Source organism: Delphinus delphis, chromosome 6, assembly GCF_949987515.2.
Source record: "Delphinus delphis chromosome 6, mDelDel1.2, whole genome shotgun sequence".
In the NCBI taxonomy this organism is placed as follows: Eukaryota; Metazoa; Chordata; class Mammalia; order Artiodactyla; family Delphinidae; genus Delphinus; species Delphinus delphis.
In genome coordinates, this window is record NC_082688.1 from 50,248,953 (window position 1) to 50,273,604 (window position 24,652).

The 24,652-nt window shown below is 38.8% G+C and overlaps 1 protein-coding gene across 3 annotated transcripts in view; it reads right to left on the bottom strand.

The window, feature by feature from the left end:
* Positions 1–24,652, bottom strand: part of PIP5K1B (phosphatidylinositol-4-phosphate 5-kinase type 1 beta) — a 326,824-nt gene that overhangs the window by 47,016 nt on the left and 255,156 nt on the right. Inside the window, exon 14 of one of the 3 annotated variants that reach the window (XM_060014653.2) lies at positions 1,691–1,823. The exons of the other annotated variants lie outside the window; for them this stretch is intronic. Coding sequence (XP_059870636.1) covers positions 1,763–1,823 — 61 coding nt within the window. The 3' untranslated portion in view covers positions 1,691–1,762. Of the gene's footprint in view, positions 1–1,690; positions 1,824–24,652 lie in introns of those variants that run through there. 3 annotated transcript variants of the gene reach the window in all.

The following is a 24,652-nucleotide window of genomic DNA, read 5'->3' on the forward strand; positions in this document are numbered from 1 at the left end:
ATTGCCAAGGCAACAATCTCTGGGTAAAGTTTCCTAAGCCTGCAGTGAATGGAACATGGTCTGACTACATGTACCTTTCCCTCAGGAGAGACACAGCCTGGTTTCCTATATTTGGGACATAGAGAAATTACGGCTGTCTGTATGTCAACTATGGGCAGTTAAATATAAGCAAGAAACTTTTCCTTACCCCGGACACAAACGCATGGAAAATTTCTTTGACCCAACCCCAAATTCTGGAAACTGGGAAATTTGAGCTATAAAAGCCAAAGGTATCCATACCAGCCTTACATGGGTCGAGGTTCCAAGGCAGGTTAAAATATAATCTGCATAAAACGTTAATCACAGTTAAGTGTGGCTGCAAAAAGACCTACACCATTCAACAGATTACCTGTGTCCTTGTGTGTACAACACGTATGCCGAGTACACCGCATTTCAAGTAAAGCCTCACAGGTAGTTTTAAAACATGATCCCCAACACTCACATTATAAGAAATGCTGTTATAATGAATGATTGTTGTGTAGGTTTTGGTGATGTCACTTTGCGGAAGAAACACCAACCACTTAAAAAAAAACAACAAAAAACTAAAGTCCATACTCTATTTAGATTTTGTAAGTTTTCCTTAATGCTCTTTTTCTGTTCCAGGGCCCCATCAGGATATCACATTACATTTAATCATCATATCTCCTTGGGCTATAAGCTTATAGACTGTGACGGTTTCTTAAACTTTCCCTGTTTTTGAAGACCTTGACAGTTTTGAGGAGTACTTATTAGGTGTCTTGTAGAATGTCCCACGATTTGGGTTTGGCGGATGTCTTTCTCATGGTTAGACAGTAATGATAGGTTTTTGGGAGGAAGATCACAGAGGTAAAGTACCATTCTCATCACATCATATCAAGGGTATAAAGTATTAACATGACTGATCCCTGATGATGTTAACCTTGATTACCTGGCCAAGGTGGTGTTTACCAGGTTGCTTCACTGTAAAGTTACCCCTACCTCCCTTCCCATACTGTGTTCTTTGGAAGCAAGCTGCTAGGTAGAGCTCACACTTAAGGGATGGGGAGTTAGGCTCCACCTCTTTGAGGGCAGGGAAGCTACATAATTATTTGGAATTCTTCTGATGGGAGATTTGTTTCTTCTCCCCCATTTATTTATTTATTCAATCACACAGCAATATCAGCATGGACTTGTATATTTATTTATTCTTTGGTTTATAATTCAATACTATGTTATTTTATTGCTCGACTTGTTCCAGTTTCACCCGTTGAGAATTCTTTCCGTTGGCTCCCATGCCCTCTGACATATCCCCGTCGTTTTGCTGTTTGAACACCAATTACTTTTTCTTTTTTAATACAGAAGGATAGATATCTGTATCTTTGGATGGCTTATCTATGGAACCACTGAGGGACTAGGTTGAATCTTCTAATCCTCAGTAAATATTGAGCTCTGGCATCATTTTACAGTTAATTCAAAGGTTGAAGACTGACCTCATTCACTTCGTCATTCACTTATTGGACAAACTTTGTACAGGGGTTCAGAACTGGGTTACTTTCCTTAAACCATTCCTAGCCCATGAATGGTATTAATTCACATTGCAAGGCTGGGTCTTTCAGAACTAGGCTGACCATCAGAGGTGGCAACGGTGAAGTAAACTCTGCTCCAACATTAGCCTTTCCAGGGATACTCTCTGCTCCTTTGTACTTCACCTTGTACTTTCAAGTCATATCTTCACAGGCACTGGTTGGAACCAGTCCACTGGTTATCACCAGTTAGAAGCAATCCACTGGTTATCACTGGTGGAACCAGCTTCCTGGTTGGAGGTCCTGTGGTAATGTAGACAGAATATGGAATCATTCATCCTGTAAATGTAAAGTGCCCCTATGGGTGAAGGTGGAACCGCATACATTTCTAAGTGCCTATCAGATTCAAGGTTCAAAACCAACAAGTCAATACTCGGACATGCCTGAGTATAAAAGCAGTCTCTAAGAAGAATGATGGCTTACTGGCAAAAGAGAAGGAAGTTTCAAGACTGCCACTGGGAAAGAAAAATGCCATTGGTTTCATTTCCTTCTGATATGAATAGCAGGTGCTCAGACACACTGAACTGACAAACAAGTGTGATGGGGGAAAATAAGTAGCTCTACCAACTGCCAGGAGCTGAGAAATAGAAGACATATTTTTATTCAAGTTCTTTTCCCCCTGGGGATCAGATCTTGCATTTTACTTTAATTTGGCTGGAAGAATTTCACCCATGGAAAGCTACTGTCAGAGCACAAAGAAAGCACCTGAAAATTATCACCAACAATTACTGAACGCCCACGATGGGAAGTGTGCAGTCTAAGGAACTGAAGTCCAAAGTGTAATAGCTATGTGACTGAATGCCAGCATGTGTCTGAAATGCAGAGTTTCAGGCAAAGACTGTATAATGAATGCCCCAACTGCTCTCATAGGAAAGGTCACTGAGCAGGGGAGTGTCAGCCCTGTAACAACTGAACCAAAGTAAACTTTTATTGGAAGAAACATCAGAAGTATACTCCTTCCAGAAATGGTCAGCATGTCATCCTTAGAGGGACCGCTTGTTTGGTTTAATGCCCTGAAGTTGCTGTCCTGAAACTATTAATAATTTTTGAACAAGGGGCCCACATTTTTATTTTGCAGGAGATCCCACGAATTATGTAGTCAGTCCTGAATGGCTGTGATGCTTTGGAAAGGTCAAGTGGCTTTGCATAATAATCTAAATTAAATATAAGTTTCAATACAGCAAGATAAAGGTTCTTTTTAAAAGTAAAAGGATGGTATTTTAGGTTGAGAAACAGAATCGTAAGGTTTTAGAGACTGTGGTAATAGTAGAGATCATGGTTATTATCAAGCAGAACTTGGCCCAAGGTTGTATTACACTGAAATGTTTAGTTGGAGGTACAATTTACAATTGTCTTGAAGTTGTCAATATATATGACACAGTTGTGCTTTTGACTATGAATGTTGCCCTCTCTTATTCACGTGATAAGCTTCAAGAAATGTTAACTAGATACCAAGTACAATTCTAGGTACCAGAAATGCAAAGAGGAATTAAGTCAGCCCCGGCCTCAAGGTCAAGTATCATAGAGGATGGTAAGCTTGGCCAGTGTCTTTTCCATCATTTTAATACCCTGAGCTCCAGATTCAGTCTAGATGGGCTGAATGATCCTCTTCAAATCAAATAACAACGTGAGAGTATTTAAGGCAAGTATTAAACATCTAATTTTATCTATGGAAAAATTAACAATAAAATCCATCTACTCTTTATGAGGCAGTCAGAATTTGAGAACCTTGCTCACTTGCTAAGGTAAAGAAATGCTTCACGATTTGAGGAGAAGCTTACTTCATCTATTTATCTTAAATCAGTTTAACACAAGCCTAATAATTTTGAATGCACTTAACTGGTTCTCTGAATTCAGAGAGGACTGGTTTTTCTATTTGCATATGAAAAATAATATATCCTCCTTCGATAGCAGAGAAATATCATCAAATCTTTGGATTCTGCATAAAACAAGAGTATTTTGTCCAGAATCAACAGTTTATTCTATGTTTTTTTTCCCAAATCAGAATTTTAAATAATAAAGTAATCTCAATACTACATATTGTTACATTCCTGAAAAATTGGAGAAGGCAAAATTGTATCTGTGTTCAGGTAAAAATGGTGTAAACACGTTTCCACCTTTGCTTCCTCCATAGGAACTCATGAAATTGAGAAAAAAAAGCCTAGAACCAACCTGATTCACAGAATCCCCCAAAGCTTAGGAAATAGAAGCACCAGGGGTCCCTGAAAGTGTGTATATGTGTGTGTATGTGGTGGGGGGCAACTAAGATAAGTATGTTTAAGAAGCAGGCAGATTGGGACTTCCCTGGTGGCTCAGTGATTAAGAATCCGCCTGCCAATGCAGGGGACACTGGTTCGTTCCCTGGTCCGGGAAGATCCCACATGCCGTGGGGCAACTAAGCCCACTCGCCACAATTACTGAAGCCAGCACGCCACAGTGAGAGGCCCGCGCACCACAACCAAGGGCGCACAGAAATGAAGACCCAATGCAGCCGAAAAAAAAAAAAAGAAGCAGGCAGATCATCTCTCCCACTCCCTACCATGGGGCAACTGCCCTTTCTCAATCCTGGCACACATGCAAACACACACAAATGGAGACTGATTCTCTACAGTGGGTAGAATAGAGGGTCTCTGGACCAGGGGCCATCAGGCACCATGGCGGGCTAGAGATCATTCTGGAAATGAGGATATTAGGTGGGTGTTAGCTTGCTCGATTCAGAGGCAGCCTTCTTCCCTCACTCAGGTCCCAGAATGCTGGCAGCCAGCCTTTATCCTCCAGGCTGGAGAGATTGGTGGAGTCGTTCCTGGGGAATCTCATCAACCCAAGAAGAGAAAGATACCGACTATCAGAGGTTCCCCCAAGTAAACAATTCAGCCAGATCACTGTACAGTGAAAACCACAGATGACAAGCCCCAGCCACACACATGGAGCTTTTCATTATCTTGTTAGTGTCCCACTTTTTGTCTGAAATGGTTTTATTGTGATATTATACACACACCATACAATTGATCCATTTAAAGTATATAATCCAACGTTTTTAGTATATTCAGAGTTGTGCAACTATCACCGCAACCAATATTAGAAGATTTTCATCACCTCCAAAAGAAAATCGTACTTATGAGCAGGACACTCCATTTTCCCCAATTCCCTCAGCACTAGGTGACAACCAATCCACTTTCTGTTTCTATAGACTCGTAGTGGTGCCCTTTTAAGTATGAACAGACAACCGAAGATTACCATAAATCTGAGAAAAGTCACTATTTTAAAAGCTAGAGATGGAAAATACAGGAAAAAAACCTAATTGGAGGGAAACTGAGATCATGCATGGAGAAGAAAATGCCAAAACATCCACATCGCAACTATCTCTCATATCCTCAGGTAAGTAACTGTAACTATGAAACAAAAGAATATGATACCTAAAAAACAATAAAGACAAGACACAGGTCTTGGGGAGTAAAAATACAATAGTAGAAATGACTCAGTAATAGGGCTGGATGAAAATTTGAGGAAATCTCACACACACAAAAACAGAGCAAAGAGACAAAGAGATGGGAGATAGAGAAAAACAAGAGAAACACAGAAGGCCAGCCCAGCAGTTCTGATTTTCAAATGAGGAAATACAGAGAGAAGAGAGAAAACAGAGGCAAGGAAATCATCAAGAAAATGTCCTAGAAACGAAATCTTCCTACACTGTTGGTGGGAATGTAAATTGGTGCAGGCGCGATGGCAAAGAGAATGGAGGTTCCTTAAAAAACTAAAACTAGAGTTACCACATGATCCAGCAATCCCACTCCTGGGCATATTATCTGGAAAAGACGAAAACTTTAATTCAAAAGATATGTGCACCCCAGTGTTCACAGCAGCACTATTTACAATAGCCAAGACATGGAAGCAACCTAAGTGTCCATCGACAGATGAATGGATAAAGAAGATGTAGAACATATATACAATGGAATATTACTTAGCCATAAAAAAGGAAATAATGCCATTTGCGGCAACATGTTTGGACCTAGAGATTATCATACTAAGTGAAGTCAGACAGAGAAAGACAAATACCATATGATATCAGTTATACATGAAATATAAAAAAATAATACAAACGAACTTATTTGCAAAATAGAAATAGACTCACAGACATAGAAAACAAACTTATGTTTACCAAAGGGGAAAGGGGTCAGGAGGGATAAATTAGGAATATGATATTAATAGATTCACACCACTATATATAAAATACCTCAAGGATTTACTGTATAGCACAGGGAACTATATTCAATATCTTATAACCTATTATTATAAGATATTGAATATAAGAATCTGAGAAAAGAATCTGAAAAAGAATCTGAAAGTGTGCATGTATATGTGTGTGTGTGTGTGTGTGTGTGTGTGTATATGGCTGAATTGCTGTGCTGTACACCTGAAACCAACTCAATGTTGTAAATCAACTATACTTCAATTAAAAAAAAGAAAATGTCCTAGATCTAAAAACAAAACAAAACAAAAAAGGAAAAAACCAAACCAAAACAAAAAAAGTAAAAGAAAATTTCCTAGACCTGAAAGACATGAGTGTGCAAAGTGAAAAGGTCCATTGGATATACTTTACAATTAATAAAAATAAGACCCACTCCAACATACTTTATTAGGACAAAGTGAAGATCTTTAAACTTTCATATTGGGAAAACAATAGGTCACATATAAAGGATCAGGAAGCAGAATGACTTTGAACTTCTCAGTAAAAACCTGGGGAGCCTGAGGCAATGGAATAATGCCTTTAAAAACCTAAAGGAAAACTGTTTCCATAATAAAATCCTACAGCCTGCCAAACTGTTATGTGAGTGAGCTAAGCATAAAGACATTTTCAGACATAAACGAACTCAAAAAATTTGCTCCCCACGAGTGCTTTTCTCAAAAAGATACTGGAGGATGTGCTCCACAAAAACAAGGGAACAATTCCCAAAAGAGGAAGATTTGAGAACTATGAAGCAGGGGAGCCAATACCGGAGACAAAGGTAAAGGAAGTTCTCAGGATGACAGTTGTACATCAGGCACAGAGGGCAGACTGAATCAGGTCAGAAGGCTCCAGGGAGAGATGCTTCAGGTGATGACAGTGATGCAATGTCTGATGCATCTGAACCAGTTATGCATGGTGATGGCTTGAGATTCAATTAGTAACAAGTATTAGACAACTAAGTAAACAAAAAAGAACAGAACATCATTTATTTTTGGGAAAAATACAAGGAAAAGTAATGAAATTTTATAATAAGGCACAGCTGTAAATAGTGATTGTGACATAATAAGGTAAATAACAATCTAACCAAAATTATGATGCAACTCTACTACGGGGATAGAGGGGTAGAGAAGGGTTAGTGTGGAGGTAGGCGTAATAAAAGGGAGCTATATTATCCTCTTCCAAAATGAGAACAAGAAGTAGAAACACAAGCATTCTGTTTAGAGAGAGAGAGAGAAACAGCCAAAAAATCAGAGAAAAAGGTGAAAGTGATTGCCTTTGGGAAGGAGGAAATGGGGGTGAGGAATGGATGGGTTGGTGGTTTTCATTAGTTGTAACTGAAGAACTATTTGACTCTAAAGTATATCTTTGATAAAAATAAAATCTAAAAAAATATGAAAAAAAGCATGAGAACAGTGCCATAAAAACATGCATGATATGAAGTAGCATTTATGCTATAATTATAATCCTATAACAAATCTGAAAAGAGCTTGATTGGGGTTTACAAAGGCATTAAAAATTGTATTATGGTGGTAGGATTAAGAATAACTGCTTTCTTTTCCAAATTCCCTACACTATAAAGTTCTTATATAACTGTTATAATCAGAAAATGAATTCACAAAGCTGAAAAAGTGTATTCCTTATCATGGACCGAAAATTGGTCAAGAATTAGTTCTATTTTCCAAAACCAAGATCAAGTTATCAAGGAAGGATTCTGGGTGAGTGGTGTTTTCTCTTTTTCTTATTCTTTTTTACTTCCAAGTCAGTATTGGGAATATTATGAACCAACCTTCTAAAAATGATCAATTAATCAAAGGTAGTGTTTATGTTTAGTTTCTCCACTCAGTACCGTGAGTCTCAGATATAGTCTTTGCAATGCGATAAAAATAATTGCTCTGTCAATTTTCAGGAAATGAGAAAAAATATCTCCAAATATCCAAAGTTAATACTGCTCAAATAAAGAAAAGTTAATCTTTAAAAATTTGTGGTGTGAGACATATGCATTACAATGACTTTTAATTTTAATGTTCAAGAAATGAAATAAAACCAGCTCTGTGGTCTAACTCTGGAGACATCTCACACAACATTCCAAAGATTCCATCAGATTTAAAAATTAAAAATATTAATGCCTTTTCATTGTGAATGTGACACACGATGAAATTTAGTAAACTATCAAACAGGAGAAAAAAAGGTAAAAAACCATACCTAGTTCTACAACTCAAAGCTACAAAATCATAAATGCTGCTTGGATGTCTCTGAATGAAAATGAATACTGAAAAAACGTAAATTTCTTTGACTAATATTTGCACAAACTTTTTTCTCTTATCTGTAGGATGCTCTGTTTGAAACCCACTTCCACACAGGAGGCTTTTAGTTTCAGGGGTAAATGATCCTGTGGGTGGTATTTTAGTTGAAACCGTCTGAACAATTAAGAAGCAGAAAATCTGTCTCATTAAAAAAAAATCCTGACTTTTTCCTTACAGGCTATGTTTGGTACTACCACTGGTGTCTATACAACTGGCACAGCTCCCCTGTCTTTGCTAACAGAACCCCCAAATTTTGAGTTTAGGTAGTGGGTGGAGATCAGTAGTCTCAGAGTAGGTAGGCCTCTTTCTAGACTCCTATGCAACAAGAAGTGGTCATGCAATCTATTTCTGACCATGAGTTGTTAAGGAGGTCTTTTGGGGCCATGACTGGGAAAGTTCCCCCCAGCTCCCCTACCCATTGGATAAAAGAACATACCATCACCATAGGAAACACCCTCCCTTTTTTTTTTGCTTTGCTCTTTCTGTTTCCTTCTTGAATGCATTTCCTGGAGTGAGGACGTGATGTCTAAGGCTGTGGCAGCTACTTTGTGACCATGGGGCAACAATATGGAAAGAGCCTGGATCCATGAGAATGTCACTGGGCAGCTGCACCCATCCTGGACTGCACACTTCCAGACTTTATGTCAAATAAATGACAAATCTTCTTTATTATATTTTAAGCCACTACTGCCCAATGTTTTTTTAGTGTCATGACATTCATAGGACAGGATGATATTTGTACTGTCCTACAGGGAACATGGAGGAGACTGCTGGCTCCTGAGATGAATAGCCCTTGGGACTTTGGCTGTCCTAGGTCTCCCTCACCACCCTTTAGACTGAGGGGGGAATAAATATCTCTGCTCCTCTTTCTGTGGCTCAGCAGTGGGTCTCACCATACAGGTTGGAAAGTTCTAGTTTAAGCTGTGCTTACCAATCAGTATTCTGTTACTTGGGCTGAAAGCATTTCTAACTATTACTGGGCTCACTTCTACTTCTTAATGCAAAGTGACAGGATTTCATAAGATATCTTATACATTCTCTAACAACATATAAATATATAAGAAACACTGATCTAAGCCTAAATCACATCACATGATTCCACTGACTGGACTATTTGTTATTTAACTTGTGTTCTTTTTTGTCAGTTATGGGGTACTTCCTAATTGACTAAGGTCACATTTCATGAGATCTTAAAATAGGAAAGCTTTCAAACGATGCAACTGAGAATATAGTCATTATAATTGAAGAACTATAGATTTTTAAGGAAAAAAATTCATTAGTATCTAGAAATTCATTTTATGGGTCAAGTTATTACATTTTTTAAATACATTCTTAGGTTTGGGTACACAGTGGCCTTGATAATAACTGACTTTTCTACATTCTTGTCATGTATGTTTCTAAGTAAGTCCCTTTAACCAACTCCACTAGTGCTTACCCTACAGGGTTGACAGGTGCATTAAATAAAATAACACCTGTAGAGTGCCTGGCAGACTACATGGTATAGAGTAGGCATCCAATACATGTTCTTAATATTATTATCGTAACAAGAAATGTAAAAATTATGCATTAATTAACGGTACCATATAACTCATCAATTTTCAAAAATCTTCCATATTTAGCAAAAGACTTTATAAATATTATTAGATAAGTGCTATAAAAATATGAAGCGCTCACCATCCCCCAGAATTCATGTAATTATTTAATCTCAGGCCAGCTCCCAGGTGACCTGCCTTCCTGTCTTAGCAAAGAGGTACCATGCTCCGGTTATGTCTGAGAACTGTGTGTTCTTCAACAAAAATATCCAATTCCCTAGTTCTCCAGAGAACGTACTGAGAGGACTTTATGTGGGAGCCCCTTGTTTGTTAAGAACTGTTTTTATGTCACTAAGGCACAGAAATGAATTTTAAATCTGCCTCAGCCACAGAATGACACATGGGACTGAATGACAATCAAGGGCAAACTGGGGAACTCTGCTCTCTCACACTGTCTGGAGTGATAAGCTCAAGGCATCTGTCTGCACTTGAAAAGGCAGATGCGTTAATTATTGTTACGAATATGGCTAGAAGCAAATGATCAGCATACATCTTCCTGGAATTAAGTTTTTAATAAAACAGCATTTCCCTTTTGGGGATCCCTTCTTAGTTCAACTAAGAATATACACCCCAAATGTTGCATTTAGATAATGAAGAAACATTTTCTGAGCTAGAGAAAGGGACACTACCATTAGGGACATAGTTTTTGCATAGTTTTTGCTCTTTAGCGCCTTCCGTTGCTGCGGGCGTCACAGACAGCTCTGGGCAAGTCATCTTTCCTAACTCTGTTCTCCTAACTCACTTTACACAGATCTTTCATTGAACTGAATACCACTCACCTTCCATTCTATTTATTCAAATATGATAGTTTTTTAAGAGCAAAGATTTTCCATCTTTTCCATCCTCTCTAGCATCTTATATAATGTCCTGTGACTAGAAGGTCCTCCCCAAATGTTTGGGGATACTGAATTAAAGTACGTGAGAATGTGTATTATCTATGTTAATAGATGTGGTAAGGATCCCAGCCTGGGACACTGAGATGAGGCAATGTCTACTTTTAGGATTTAGATCTGTCTGATAGGCTGGTGGGGCAGGCCCAGTGCAAGTCTATTTGCTGAGGGTTGAGGGAGATCTAAGAAAGCAGATGAACTGAATCATGTCTTAATTATCAGACGATATGTTTAGTTCAGTGGTAGGCTAACCCCAAGGACTCATGCTTTATTCCTAGGGCTAGAGACACAGAGAAAGTCACAGAGTGGGGGATGCTTCCTGATTTACAGCCTCGTGATGAGCTACCAGTCAAAGCAAAAATACAAAGGACTCATGGCAAAATAGACTTTTAAACTCATTCACACCGAACCAGGCACATACTCGTTATGGAGGAATCCATTATTGATGATGTCTATTTTGAAAGAGGGTGCCCTGAACAAGGACAGGAAGTAGAGGTCCTAGTACCATTTCTGCTATTAAGCTATGCTGCAACTTCAGAACACTCAGTCGGCAACTCTCTGGGCCTCTCTTAATTTATAGACAAAGAAGTAGAAGCAGATGGAATACAACACATTTAATCGTTCTGTCACCTCCAACCCCTCTAAAATAACAATAAAGGGTTAAAAAAAAGCCATAAACTTAAAAAAAGGGCAGAAGATGGGGAGAGGGTAACAAACACAACATTTTGGAGCCTAGAAGCTACGTAGAAAGGTAGTAACTGATTGCAAACCCAAGAGAGCTGAATCCTAAGCCACCAGTGGGGAAAGCAGAGAGAGACATAGCGCAAATACTTGGGTCCATTCCAGCAGCACACTCGAAGGCTTTTTTTCCCCTCTGATGAGGACATAGAACAGAGGACATCTGGACCTAGGGACACCAGAGGCAGCTGAGGGAAAAGAGAGTGATGAGGTTGAACATGTGCCTATTAGATGCTGAGACACCTAGCCCTCCTCCCTGCCAAAGGTCCTAGAAGGCTGACAGCCAGGACTTTCCCCTCCAAGCAAGAAACTGGGAGCATCTTCTATAGGGAATCAGATCAGGTCACAGCAAAGACTGGTGGACACCAACACTGGTTCCACATCAAAGGGTCCAACTGGATGCCCTTTAGTGAAGCTTGGTCAACTCAAATGCTTAAGCTTCTAGTCAGACTTTTAATTTCCCATTCAAACATGTGGTTGAGCAACAAGCAAAGATTTCCAGAAATTTGAGGAAAACGTTGAATATGAAAGAGGCAGACCAAAACGAAGAGAAAAAGGCAACCCACGTGAACATTGAGACCAAAAGAGACAAAAATCAGAGCAAAACAAAGAACAAAATCCTGATCTCTTCAGAGAGAAAAGAGAAGAAATTTCAACTGTGAAATAAGGAAAGATTGCTAGAAAGGAGTCCAGTAAACAAAAAAGAATTTTTTTTACTGAATCTTTTATCAGTAAACAAAAAAGAATTCTCATAAACTATGGCAACAAAAATGAAAACCTCAGTGGAAAGATTAGGAGATAAAGTGGAGGAACTCTCTGAGCGAGTGAAATAGGAAGACAAACAGATGGAAATAAAGAGAGAAAAGTAAACTGGAGGACAAATCCAGGAGATTCTATATGCATAAAAGGAGTTGTAGGAAGAAGAAAGAAAGTAGAGGGAGGAAATAAAAAAACAGTTACAAAAATTTTCCCAAACTCCAAAGCATGCGTTTGCAGATCAAAAAGGCCTTCTGAGATTGGTGGAAAATAGACCTGCAGCAAAGCCTATTATCATGAACCACTGAGACACTAGGGGGAAACTGAAGAGATAATAAGCTTCTAGAAAAAAACACAGGCCATATACAGAAGATCAGGAATCAGAACAGCACTGCATTTCTCAATGGTAACTGGAAACTAGAAGATATCAGAGAAAAGCCTTCACTGTTAAAAACAACAACAAAAAAGATTTGCAGTGTAGAGTTTTATATCAGCTAATCTATCAATCAAGTGTTAGGGTGAGAATAAAGACTTGTTTGGACATGCAAGGCCTTGAATATTTTGCCTCCCATGAATCCTCAGGAAGATACTGGAGGATGCGCTCCACCAAAATGAGGGAGTAAACCAAAAAAGAGGCAGATACAGGATATGCTAAACAGGGGAACCAACACAGACAAGAGTTGATAAGGATCCCAGGATGGTGGAGAAGGGAGACTCCAAGATAGCATATGAACTTCAGGCCCTAGAGGGCAATCCAATCCAGATGGGAGCAAGTCAGAAGGCTTTGGGGGAAACTTCTGTAAGACAGTGAAATTAACAGAACATGATGCATCTAAATAGTCTGGGAAGCAATTAAGACAATTGGTGGAGAGTTTAGGCTTCCATTAAATACAAATACATAGAAAGCTAAGCAAGCGAAAGAACAAGATGATTATTACAGAGAAAATAAAAAGTCATACAGAAAAGGAAACCCAAGCACAATATTCACACGATTATAATAAAACACTTGATATAGATCTAAGCACAATCATGATATAACTATACTGGAAGACTAGAAGAGTGGGTGGGAAGGAGGCATGTAGGTGGTGGGTGTGGAATGGGGAAAAGACAGCTAAATCTTCATCTTCTATAGTGGGAAGTTATTAGCTAATGTCTAAACCTGAAAGATTGAGAAACAGCAATATAAGCATGCTGTTTAGAGCTACAGAATTAACTGTCAAACAAATCAGCTAAAAGAATTGAAGGTGGTCACATCTGGGGACAGTAAAGTGTAGGGGGAGGTGAACAAGGACCTTCTCTATTTCCTAATAAACTTTATACAACTATTTGACTGTTAAATTCAGTACACAGAATTTTGATATAAAAAAATAAAAGGGCTGGATGACATGATGTGAAAAGGACCCTTCCATTGCCAAAGCTCCATGATTCTTTTAGGGCAAGTTTTGCTACTGGGATTGGAAAAGTATCAGGAGGATGGGCAGGGAAATTCACTCATTAACTTGGCCTTGGCTTGCCTGCCTTCTCTTCTACCACAACTCAGTGAGGACAAAGAAAATGGCCAGTAATAGCAGATAGAATTATCAGGACATGGACCCAAATGCACTTACATATAAATAAAGGATAAAACACCTTTTCCCAGACATTAGTGCTTAAATACTCAAAAGTATTCTTCCAGTGTGATGAGAAACAAACAAAAGAAAAGACAGAGAAACTAACACATATTTTCTCCAGTAGCCATCAGGATGAATTTTCATTTTAGCCAAATCCTTTGTCGAGAAAACAAGTCTGGTTGTTTTTAAGGTCTTCTGTGACCTTCCAAACACTAATTTTTAATATGGCTGGCCAGAAAAGTAATGAGCTCCTTTATATCATTATATATTTCATCTTTATTACTTTATCCTTGAAAGCAGGTTATTAAATAATTACATTTTGGATTAATATTATTCTGATTTGACATTTTATCATTGTCTCCTAATTCCCTCATTACTTACCTAATTCTCCTGTCACCCAGACTATCATGAGCTTAAGCTGGCTGTGTAGACGTGTTTAGTCAGCCAGTGGGGGGGCGGGGAGGTCCGTTAGTTTCTCCACAATTAATGAGTCCTCAGCAGCAGGTTTACATTTGTGGACTTCCAGGGTGAAATCTTTACCCCAAAGCACAAGTCATCTAAGTCACAGGGAGATGAAGCTGGCTACTGGGGAGGTAATTCCACACATAACAGAAGGATTTAACACAGGATGCTGGGGATCAACTTCCTGCTAGCCTTGGAAAAAATGAGGTTTGTTACTTTGTGTATATTAGGTGTATCGGAGAATCAAAATCAAACTCAGGATCCAGGTGTAGACTATATGATGTAAATCTGGTTTCTTTTTTGCCAAACAAAGGCCTGGGTTTGAGGAGGGGAAGCTAAACTAACAGGCATATAATGAAGCTGCTATCAGGCTCCAATTTTCCCTGCAGGTGCCCCAGTCACAACTGGAGAAAGATATGACACGGCTCTTAGGTTCGCCTGTAGTCCCAGCATGCCTAAAAAGGTCCTAATTTCTAAAATGAGATATTCTTCTCTTGGGAGGCTGGGTAACAAAGCAGCCTTCTGCTTCAGGATTCTGGGAGTGTTACTCTCCCCCAAACACGTATCATCATTTTCTTGGTGACCTAGTTTCCTGACACGAGAGAAAAGTTGACTAAATCCTTCTCTTCACTCTAAGGAGAATGGAAGTGACACCACACCTCTCCACCAGCCAAAAGTGTGTTTGCTCTGAACTGAGTTTTATTCAGTTGATGAGATGGGGTAGGCTGGGGTCTTGGCAATAAAGTGCTTTGTTAGGGCATGGGTGATAGCTATCTCGCCTCCAAATTGTATCAGCTGCTCTATCACCTGGATTCCCCAGGCTTACAAACCTCTTTGTGGAATTCTTGAGCTGAAGAACCTTTTTATCTATCCCATGTGCCTGGAATTAGCTAAGACATTTCTATGAATAACCAGCATCTACTCTAGCGCAGTACCAGGGAAAGTGTTATTGGCTGTCAGACAGACTTGTTGGTAAATATCAGAGTCTCTAATTGCACACAGTATTGAAAAAAATTACGGCTACCTTACATTCCATTATTACCTTGGCATACTACTAAATTGACTCTATGATTCCTTTTATAAGAGTCTAGACCGATTCTTGCTCTTGCACGCACACACCATCTCTGCGAAGCTTTGATCTTTGTAATTCTTTTCTGTGAAAGACCTTACTTCTATCTAAGTTTTTGCTCTGTGTGCGCTGGTTGTTATTTATATGCTGTCTCAAGTCTCCTTTGCAATGCTGGGCAAACCACATTCCTCAGTCTCCTTGGACAGGTTCTGCCAGTTGAGGACACTGTCAGGAAGCGGGGTGGGCGTTAGAGAGAAGGGTCTCTTCCCTTATTTTTTCCCCTTCCTTCTTTGGACGATGTCTTTGGAGCCGGTTTTGTCCCTGCCACTATCCCAGCTCTTTAGGCGACGTCCTCCTCCATTGTCCCTGCTCCTAAGGGGGCATCTGGTCCCCACGTGGGGCCCTCCTTCATGAGTCTAGGTTCTGGTGACACGGTAGGGCTCCTGCTAGGAGCTGCCTCCTGCAGTTAGTTATTTACCTGCGTTTCTGCAACTCCCTCCTTTCACTCTTCCAGCCTCCCATGCTCTGTAACCAATTCCCTTGCCTGAATTCTTTGAAGTTCCAAATGTGTTTTCTGTTTCCTTGACAGAACTCTGACTAATAAAGTACTCCATGAGGGCTTTTTGCCAAAAACAACTATATCTTGCCCCTAACAGTGGGACTTACGGGGACGCTGCAACGTGTTAGGGTCTGGAATCACTTGATTATTTTAACAAGTGTTTTGAGGCTGCTTACTATGTGCCAAGAGGCATAAGTGCTTTCTAATTATTATTTCATTTAATCTTTCTAACAACGCTCTGGGGCAGTAGCATCATAATCCGTATTTTATAAATGAAGAACGGAGGCACACAAAGGTAAAGTGACTTGCCCAACGTTCGATAGCTAGAAGTGGCAGTTTGAGGACTAATGCCCTAACTGATGATTTATAATAGTGAAAGTGAAAGAGAAAAACCTGGCCGGGGCTGGAGGGGTCAAGGAGGTCTGTCTGCAGGTAGGAGTATTCAGAAGAAGAAGCATAAAAGCACAGAGTCTGGAGAGGTCAGATTCAAAATTCAGCATCAACAGGAGGGTTGCAGAGACCTTCCAAGGGGCTGGCAGGGCCCCCAGCTGGCATCTGGGTATGGCAGGGAGCTGCCGTGGCCACAGCAGAGACTGCAGGCACGTGCTGGCCCTCCCTGGAGGTTATGGTTAGAGAACTGGAATTACTAGCAAGTTCTTGCACCCAACTTTCTTCTCCCTTCATTTTGTAAGTAATGAAGCTTCCTTTTAACCTTACTATGTCAACAGAGGATATGGGATTTCCTAAATCAAGCAACAACATACCTAACAAAAGTCTCTTCTCGATGAAGTTCTGCCATTTACAACAATGTAATGGGTATTACGTAGAGGGTATTATGCCTAGCGAAATAAGTCAGAGAAAGACAAATACTGTACGTTATCACTTACATGTGAAATCTAAAAAATAAAACAAACGAATGAATATACAAAAACAGAAACATATTCACAGATACAGAGAACAAACTAGTGATTACCAGTGGGGAGAGGGAAGGGGGGAGGGGCAAGATAGGGGCAGGAGATTAAGAGATACAAACTACCATGTAGAAAATAAATAAGCAACAAGGTTATATTGTACAGCACAGACAATCTGGCTAATATTTTATAATACCTTTGAATGGAGTATAATCTATAAAAATACTGAATCACTATGTAGTACACCTGAAACTAATATAGAATTACAAATCAACTATATTTCAATTTAAAAATAAGTCTCTTCTCAATGATCATGTAACAATTTGGAGTCAACCTGTAGAGTTGGAAAATAAAAACATAAGGAAATAGTTATTTTAGGTTTCTTATGAATTTAACTTAATATGTCATATTTTTAGTGTTTGAACACTAAGAATCTAACATCTTTGAAATGAAAAACCTTTACTCAAAATCACATGGAAAAAGAAAAGGCAAAATGGGTAAGAAAGAAGAGAACTTGTGTGGATGTTACTGAACTTCCATTAAAAGCATCATCTAAAAGCCATCTTGTCTGAGACGTGATGATATGGACGAGGGCAGCTGTTGAACGGCTGAGGCTCGTGCCTGATATTCTCTGTCAATGCTGTGCATGGAAATCATGGCTGTACTTTTTAGCCATTTGACCTCAGGAAAGTTAGCTAATGTTGCTAAGCAACTCCCATCCGTAAACTGGAGATAACGAAGATAATGACCTTATAGGGTTGCTGTGAGAATTGAGTGACTTGATCCCATGTTAAGGACTTAACACAGACCCTTACTAAGGTCCAATAATTAGCTGTTTTTGTAGTTGTTATTGGATTATTATTGGCGATTTGAAGTATGACTAGTACTATGATAGAGAAGTTCCCATAGCTACCACGTTTTTAGTAAGCAAACTTAGCCCAATGACTTCTAGAATAAACATCATAGGTAGATGTTAACATAAGCACAGCACTTTGCCTACTGGAAATACTATAGTTATTAAGCAGCAAAAAACGGCTCAAACACAGGGCCAGAATTCACGTTAGGAAAAAAATCAACCAGTTGACCATCTGTGCATAACACACACATCAAGGATAAGACCAGAAGTCTTTGGAGACCATGACGAAAGGGGTGGTACAGTGGAAAGAACATGAGGCTTGGACCCCAGAGACCTGTGTGACAGTTTAAATCCTATTAGCAGGCTATGTGACCTTGGACATGTCACATAATGCACGTCTCTGCATTTCTCTTTCCTCATCTTTTAGACACATCTGTAAGATAATGGGTCTCTAATATTCTTTGGGATGGCTCTACTTGTATGTCTTTAACTTTGAGGGGTAAGCGATTTGTGGGGAGGTACTTTTAGCTGGAGGCAATGGTTCCACCCCTCCTAGGTTTGCCATATTTTACAGGCAGGAAGAAAGCGGCACAGAACTTTGCTTGGAACCACTGAGGCAGCCTCTGAGGTCTAGAATGTTGGACCCATCATTTAGGGAGCCTTTGTCAGCTGTCCCTCTATGGGCAAATGACCAGTGGTTTTCCTCTGACCTATCTGCCCTTCTCACAATACACCAAATGTCTTCAGGATGAGTCAACTATTAGAAATAGCCACTAGCAAAACATGAGACTAGACAGAGTGGTGATGTTGGAAAAGGCATCTTTGACGGGGAAAGGACAAATATATTGGAATGCAGTAGGGTTTTCTATCCTTATGCATAATCAAAGCTTCAGCTTTGCTACCAACTGTGCAGGAAATCACAAAAAGAATTAATATTCATGTGTGTAACCAATTTCCACAACATTAAACTAACTTGTTCTTAACTTTGAGATAGAACACATTTGCCTCTGCATTTCTTAGTGCTCAATTTATACCTCCTTTCAAAGGACAGAATTATTATTAGGAAAGAAAAATTTAAGAATAAAAACTTCAGAATATAAATCCCACTATTTGACTGGGAAGCAAGAATCCACAATAGTTTCTTTTTATTCCTGTGAATTGCATGCTCTAACACAGGACTGTTGAGCAGAACTTGAAAATATGTACCCCCAATAAACAGGTCAAATATATACTTTAAAAAATGATACTATTTTTTTCTTTGCTTCCTAGTCAATTTTTGGAGTACGCTTAAAAAAAAAAAGAACAAATTGCAATTGGGGTTTTTGAAGTCACAAACAATAATCATTTTAAAAAAGGAAAAATTCTAAGAGACAGCAGCTTCCCATTGCGGTATATAATTTAGGTGTGGAGACATCCAGGCACTAACTGACACTTTTCAAACTTAAGGATTCTGAAAAGACTGACAGAATGACAACCACTAGCTGAAGTATTTATAGCGTATTTAAGTGCAGATATGTTTAGTATAATGCAAAGTGGGAAAACAGACCACTCTGCCTTAACAGAAAAATGATTCATAGATAAAGAAAGAGAAAAACCTAACACGTGAATTATAACGTCAGTTTTCTTTCCAGGCTATCTGGATTAGGTCTTAAAACCTTAGCGGGCGACATGAAACTTAGAATATTGTCTATGTATTACCTCAAGAGATACCACGTAGGACTAGGAGGGCTCTAAAGGAAAAAATGATAGGAACAAAATATGACAACTTCTTTTCAGTTTGCTGGTAAGGTTTTTCTGTTGAATAATTAGGGGTGGGTATGGTGGGGAGGGAAGGAGGGATATGGATTCCCAGGGGTTCGCTTGCCATAACTTCTCTTCAGGGTTCTTTAGCACGTCTGTGCCTTTTTCGCATCTTTTCCTTATGATTTCCATAAGGCAGTCATTAAGATCCAAGGCATGTCTTTGGCTTCTCTTATACATCAAGGCTAAAAGCAGAAATGCCCACAGGAGCAGGCAGGCAAGAGCAGAGGTGAACAAAGCAGAGGTTGCTGACCTGGCGGGTCCATGCTTCTCCCCTCCAGCAGATAAATGCCAGGAAGCAATGGAGCCAAGTGGTGCCAAAGCTAGTGATTTTTCAAAAGGATCTGGGCATTGTAGTGAAACAATATGATTTTAAAATGTTAGTTTCTTTTAAAGCATTCTATGTTCACTCCAGAGGGCAGACAGCAGAAGCAAAAAGAACTACAATCCTGCAGCTTGTGGAATGAAAACCACATTCACCGAAAGACAGACAAAATGAAAAGGCAGAAGACTACGTACCAGATGAAGGAACAAGATAAACCACCAGAAAAACTACTAAATGAAGTGGAGATAGGCAACCTTCCAGAAAAACAATTCAGAATAATGATAGTGAAGATGATCCAGGAACTCGGAAAAAGAATGAAGGCAAAGATAGAGAAGATGCAAGAAATGTTTAACAAAGACCTAGAAGAATTAAAGAACAAACAAACAGAGATGAACAATACAATAACTGAAGTGAAAAATACACTAGAAGGAATCAATAGCAGAATAACTGAGGCAGAAGAATGGGTAAGTGACCTGGAAGACAGATGGTGGAAATCACTGCCTCAGAACAGAAGAAATAAAAAAGAATGAAAACAAATGAAGACAGCCTAAGTGCCCTCTGGAACAACATTATGCACCAACAGTCAAATTATAGGGGTCCAAGAAGGAGAAGAGAGAGAGAAAGGAACTGAGAAAATATAGGAAGAGATTATAGTTGAAAACTTCCCTGACAAGGGAAAGGAAGCAGCCACCCAAGTCCAGGAATTGAAGACAGTCCCAGGCAGGATAAACCCAAGGAGAAACACACAAAGACACATAGTAATCAAACTGACAAAAATTAAAGACAAAGAAAAATTATTAAAAGCAACAAGGGAAATATGACAAATAATATACAAGGGAACTCCCATAAGGTTAACAGCTGATTTCTCAGCAGAAACTCTACAAGCCAGAAGGGAGTGGAATGATATATTTAAAGTGATAAAAGGGAAGAACCTACAACCAAGATTACTCTACCTGGCAAGGATCTCATTCAGATTCAACAGAGAAATCAAAAGCCTTAGAGACAAGCAAAAGCTAAGAGAATTCAGCACCACCAAACCAGCTCTACAAGAAATGCTAAAGGAACTTCTCTAAGTGGGAAACACAAAAGAAGAAAAGGACCTACAAAAACAAACCCAAAACAATTAAGAAAATGGTAATATGAATATACATATCAATAATTACCTTAAATGTAAATGGATTAAATGCTCCAACCAAAAGACACAGGCTTGCTGAATGGATACAAAAACAAGACCCACATATATGCTGTCTACAAGAGACCCACTTCAGACCTAGGGACACATACAGACTGAAAGTGAGGGGATGGAAAAAGATAGTCCATGCAAATGGAAATCAAAAGATAGGTGGAGTAGCAATACTCATATCAGATAAAATAGACTGTAAAATAAACAATGTTACAAGAGACAAGGAAGGACACTACATAATGATCAAGGGATCAATCCAAGAAGAAGATATAACAATTATAAATATATATGCACCCAACATAGGAGCACCTCAATACATAAGGCAACTGCTAACAACTATAAAACAAGAAGTCGAGAGTAACACAATAATAGTGGGGGACTTTAACACCTCACTTACACCAATGGACAGATCATCCAAACAGAAAATTAATATGGAAACACAAGCTTTAAATGACACAATAGACCAGATAGATTTAATTGATATTTATAGGACATTCCATCCCAAAACAGCAGATTACACTTTCTTCTCAAGTGTGCACGGAACATTCTCCAGGATAGATCACATCTTGGGTCACAAATCAAGCCTTGGTAAATTTAAGAAAATTGAAATCGTATCAAGCATCTTTTCTGACCAAAACACTATGAGATTAGAAATCAATTACAGGGAAAAAAACGTACAAAACACAAACACATGAAGGCTAAACAATAAGTTATTAAATAACCAAGAGATCACTGAAGAAATCAAAGAGGAAATTAAAAAATACCTAGAGACAAATGGCAATGAAAACACAACGATCCAAAACCTATAGGATGCAGCAAAAGCAGTTCTAAGAGGGAAGTTTATAGCTATACAAGCCTACCTCAAGAAACAGGAAAAATCTCAAATAAACAATCTAACCTTACACCTAAAGGAACTACAATAAGAAGTACAAACAAAACCCAAAGTTAGTAGAAGGAAAGAAATCATAAAGAGCAGAGCAGAAATAAATGAAATAGAAACAAAACAATAGCAAAGACCAATAAAACTAAAAGCTGGTTCTTTGAGAAGATAAACAAAATTGATAAACCTTTAGCCAGACTCATCAAGAAAAAGAGGAAGAAGACTCAAATCAATAAAATTAGAAATGAAAAATGACAAGTTACAATGGACAATGCAGAAATAGAAAGCATCCTAAGAGACTACTACAAGCAACTCTATACCAATAAAATGGACAACCTGGAAGAAATGGACAAATTCTTAGAAAGGTATAACCTTCCAAGACTGAACCAGGAAGAAATAGAAAATATGAACAGACCAATCACAAGTAATGAAACTGAAACTGTGATAAAAAATCTTCCAACACACAAAAGTCCAGGACCAGATGGCTTCACAGGTGAAGTCTATCAAACATTTAGAGAAGAGCTAACACCCTTCCTTCTCAAACTCTTCCAAAAACTGCAGAGTAAGGAACACTCCCAACCTCATTCTCAAGGCCACCATCACCCTGACACCAAAACCAAAGATACTACAAAAAAAGAAAATTAGGGCTTCCCTGGTGGCGCAGTGGTTGAGAGTCTGCCTGCCGATACAGGGGACAAGGGTTCGTGCCCTGATCTGGGAAGATCCCACGTGCCGCAGAGCGGCTGGGCCTGTGAGCCATGGCCGTTGGGCCTGTGTGTCTGGAGCCTGTGCTCTGCAATGGGAGAGGCCACAACAGTGAGAGGGCCGCGTACCACAAAAAAAAAAAAAAGAAAATTACATACCAATATCACTGATGAATATACATGCAAAAATCCTCAACAAAATACTAGCAAACAGAATCCAACAACACATGAAAAGGATCATACAGCATGATCAAGTGGGACTTATCCCAGGGATGCATGGATTCTCAATATATGCAATCAATCAATGTGATACACCATATTAACAAATTGAAGAATGAAAACCATATGATCGTCTAAATAGATACAGAAAAAGCTTCTGACAAAATTCAACACTGATTTATGATAAACACTCTCCAGAAAATGGGCATAGAGGGAACCTACCTCAATATACTAAAGGCCATATATGACAAACCCACAGCTAACATCATTCTCAATGGTGAAAAACTGAAAGCATTTCCTCTTAGATCAGGAACAAGACAAGGATGTCCACTCTCGCCACTATTATTCAACATAGTTTTGGAAGTCCTAGCCATGGCAATCAGAGAAGAAAAAGAAATAAAAGGAATACAAATTGGAAAAGAAGAAGTAAAACTGTCACTGTTCGCAGACGACATGATACTATGCATAGATAATCCTAAAGATGCCACAAGAAAACTACTAGAGCTAATCAATGAATTTGATAAAGTTGCAAGGTACAAAATTAATGCACAGAAATCTCTTGCACTCCTATACACTAACAATGAAAGATCAGAACGAGAGATTAAGGAAACAATCCCATTCACCATGGCAACAAAAAGAATAAAATACCTATAAATAAACCTAAATAAGGAGACAAAAGACCTGTCTGATGATGAAAGAAATCAAACATGACACAAATAGATGGAGAGATACACCATGTTCTTGGATTGGAAGAATCAATATTGTGAAAATGACTATACCTCCCAAAGCAATCTACAGATTCAACGCAATCCCTATCAAATTACCAGTGGCATTTTTTACAGAAGTAGAACAAAAAATCTTAAAATTTGTATGGAGACACAAAAGACCCCGAATAACCAAAGCAATATTGAGGGAAAAAAATGGAGCTGGAAGAATCAGACTCCCTGACTTCAGATTATACTACAAAGCTACGGTAATCAAGACAATATGGTACTGGCACAAAAACAGAAATATAGATCAATGGAACAGGATAGAAAGCCCAGAGATAAACCCACACATCTATGGTCAACTAATCTATGACAAAGGAGGCAAGGAAATAAAATGGAGAAACGACAGTCTCTTCAATAAGTAGTGCTGGGAAAACTGGACAGCTACATGTAAAAGAATGAAATCACAACATTCCCTAACACCATACACAAAAATAAACACAATATGGATTAAAGATGTAAATGTAAGACCAGGCACTATAAAACTCTTAGAGGAAAACACAGGAAGAACACTCTTTGACATAAATCACAGCAAGATCTTTTCTACCCACCTCCCAGAGTAATGGAAAAAAACGCAAAAAACATATGGGACTTAATGAAACTTAAAAGATTTTGCACAGCAAAGGGAACCATAAACAAGACAAAAAGACAACCCTCAGAATGGGTGAAAATATTTGCAAATGAATCAATGGACAAAGAATTACTCTCCAAAATATATAAACAGGTCATGCAGCTCAATATTAAGAAAACAAACAACCCAATTAAAAAATGGGCAGAAGATCTAAATAGACATTTATCCAAAGAAGACATACAGATGGCCAAAAGGCACATGAAAAGCTGTTCAACATCACTAATTATTAGAGAAATGCAAATCAAAACTACAATAAGGTATTACCTCACACCAGTTAGAATGGGCATCATCAGAAAATCTACAAACAACAAATGCTGGAGAGGGTGTGGAGAAAAGGGAACCCTCTTGCACTGTTGGTGGGAATGTAAATTGATACAGCCAGTATGGAGGGTCCTTAAAAAACTAAAAATAGAATTACCATATGACCCAGCAATCCCACTACTGGGCATATTCCCAGAGAAAACCATAGTTCAAAAAGACACATGCACCCCAATGTTCACTGGAGCACTATTTACAATAGCCAGGTGTTGGAAGCAACCTAAATGCCCATCGACAGATGAATGGATAAAGAAGAAGTGGTACATATATA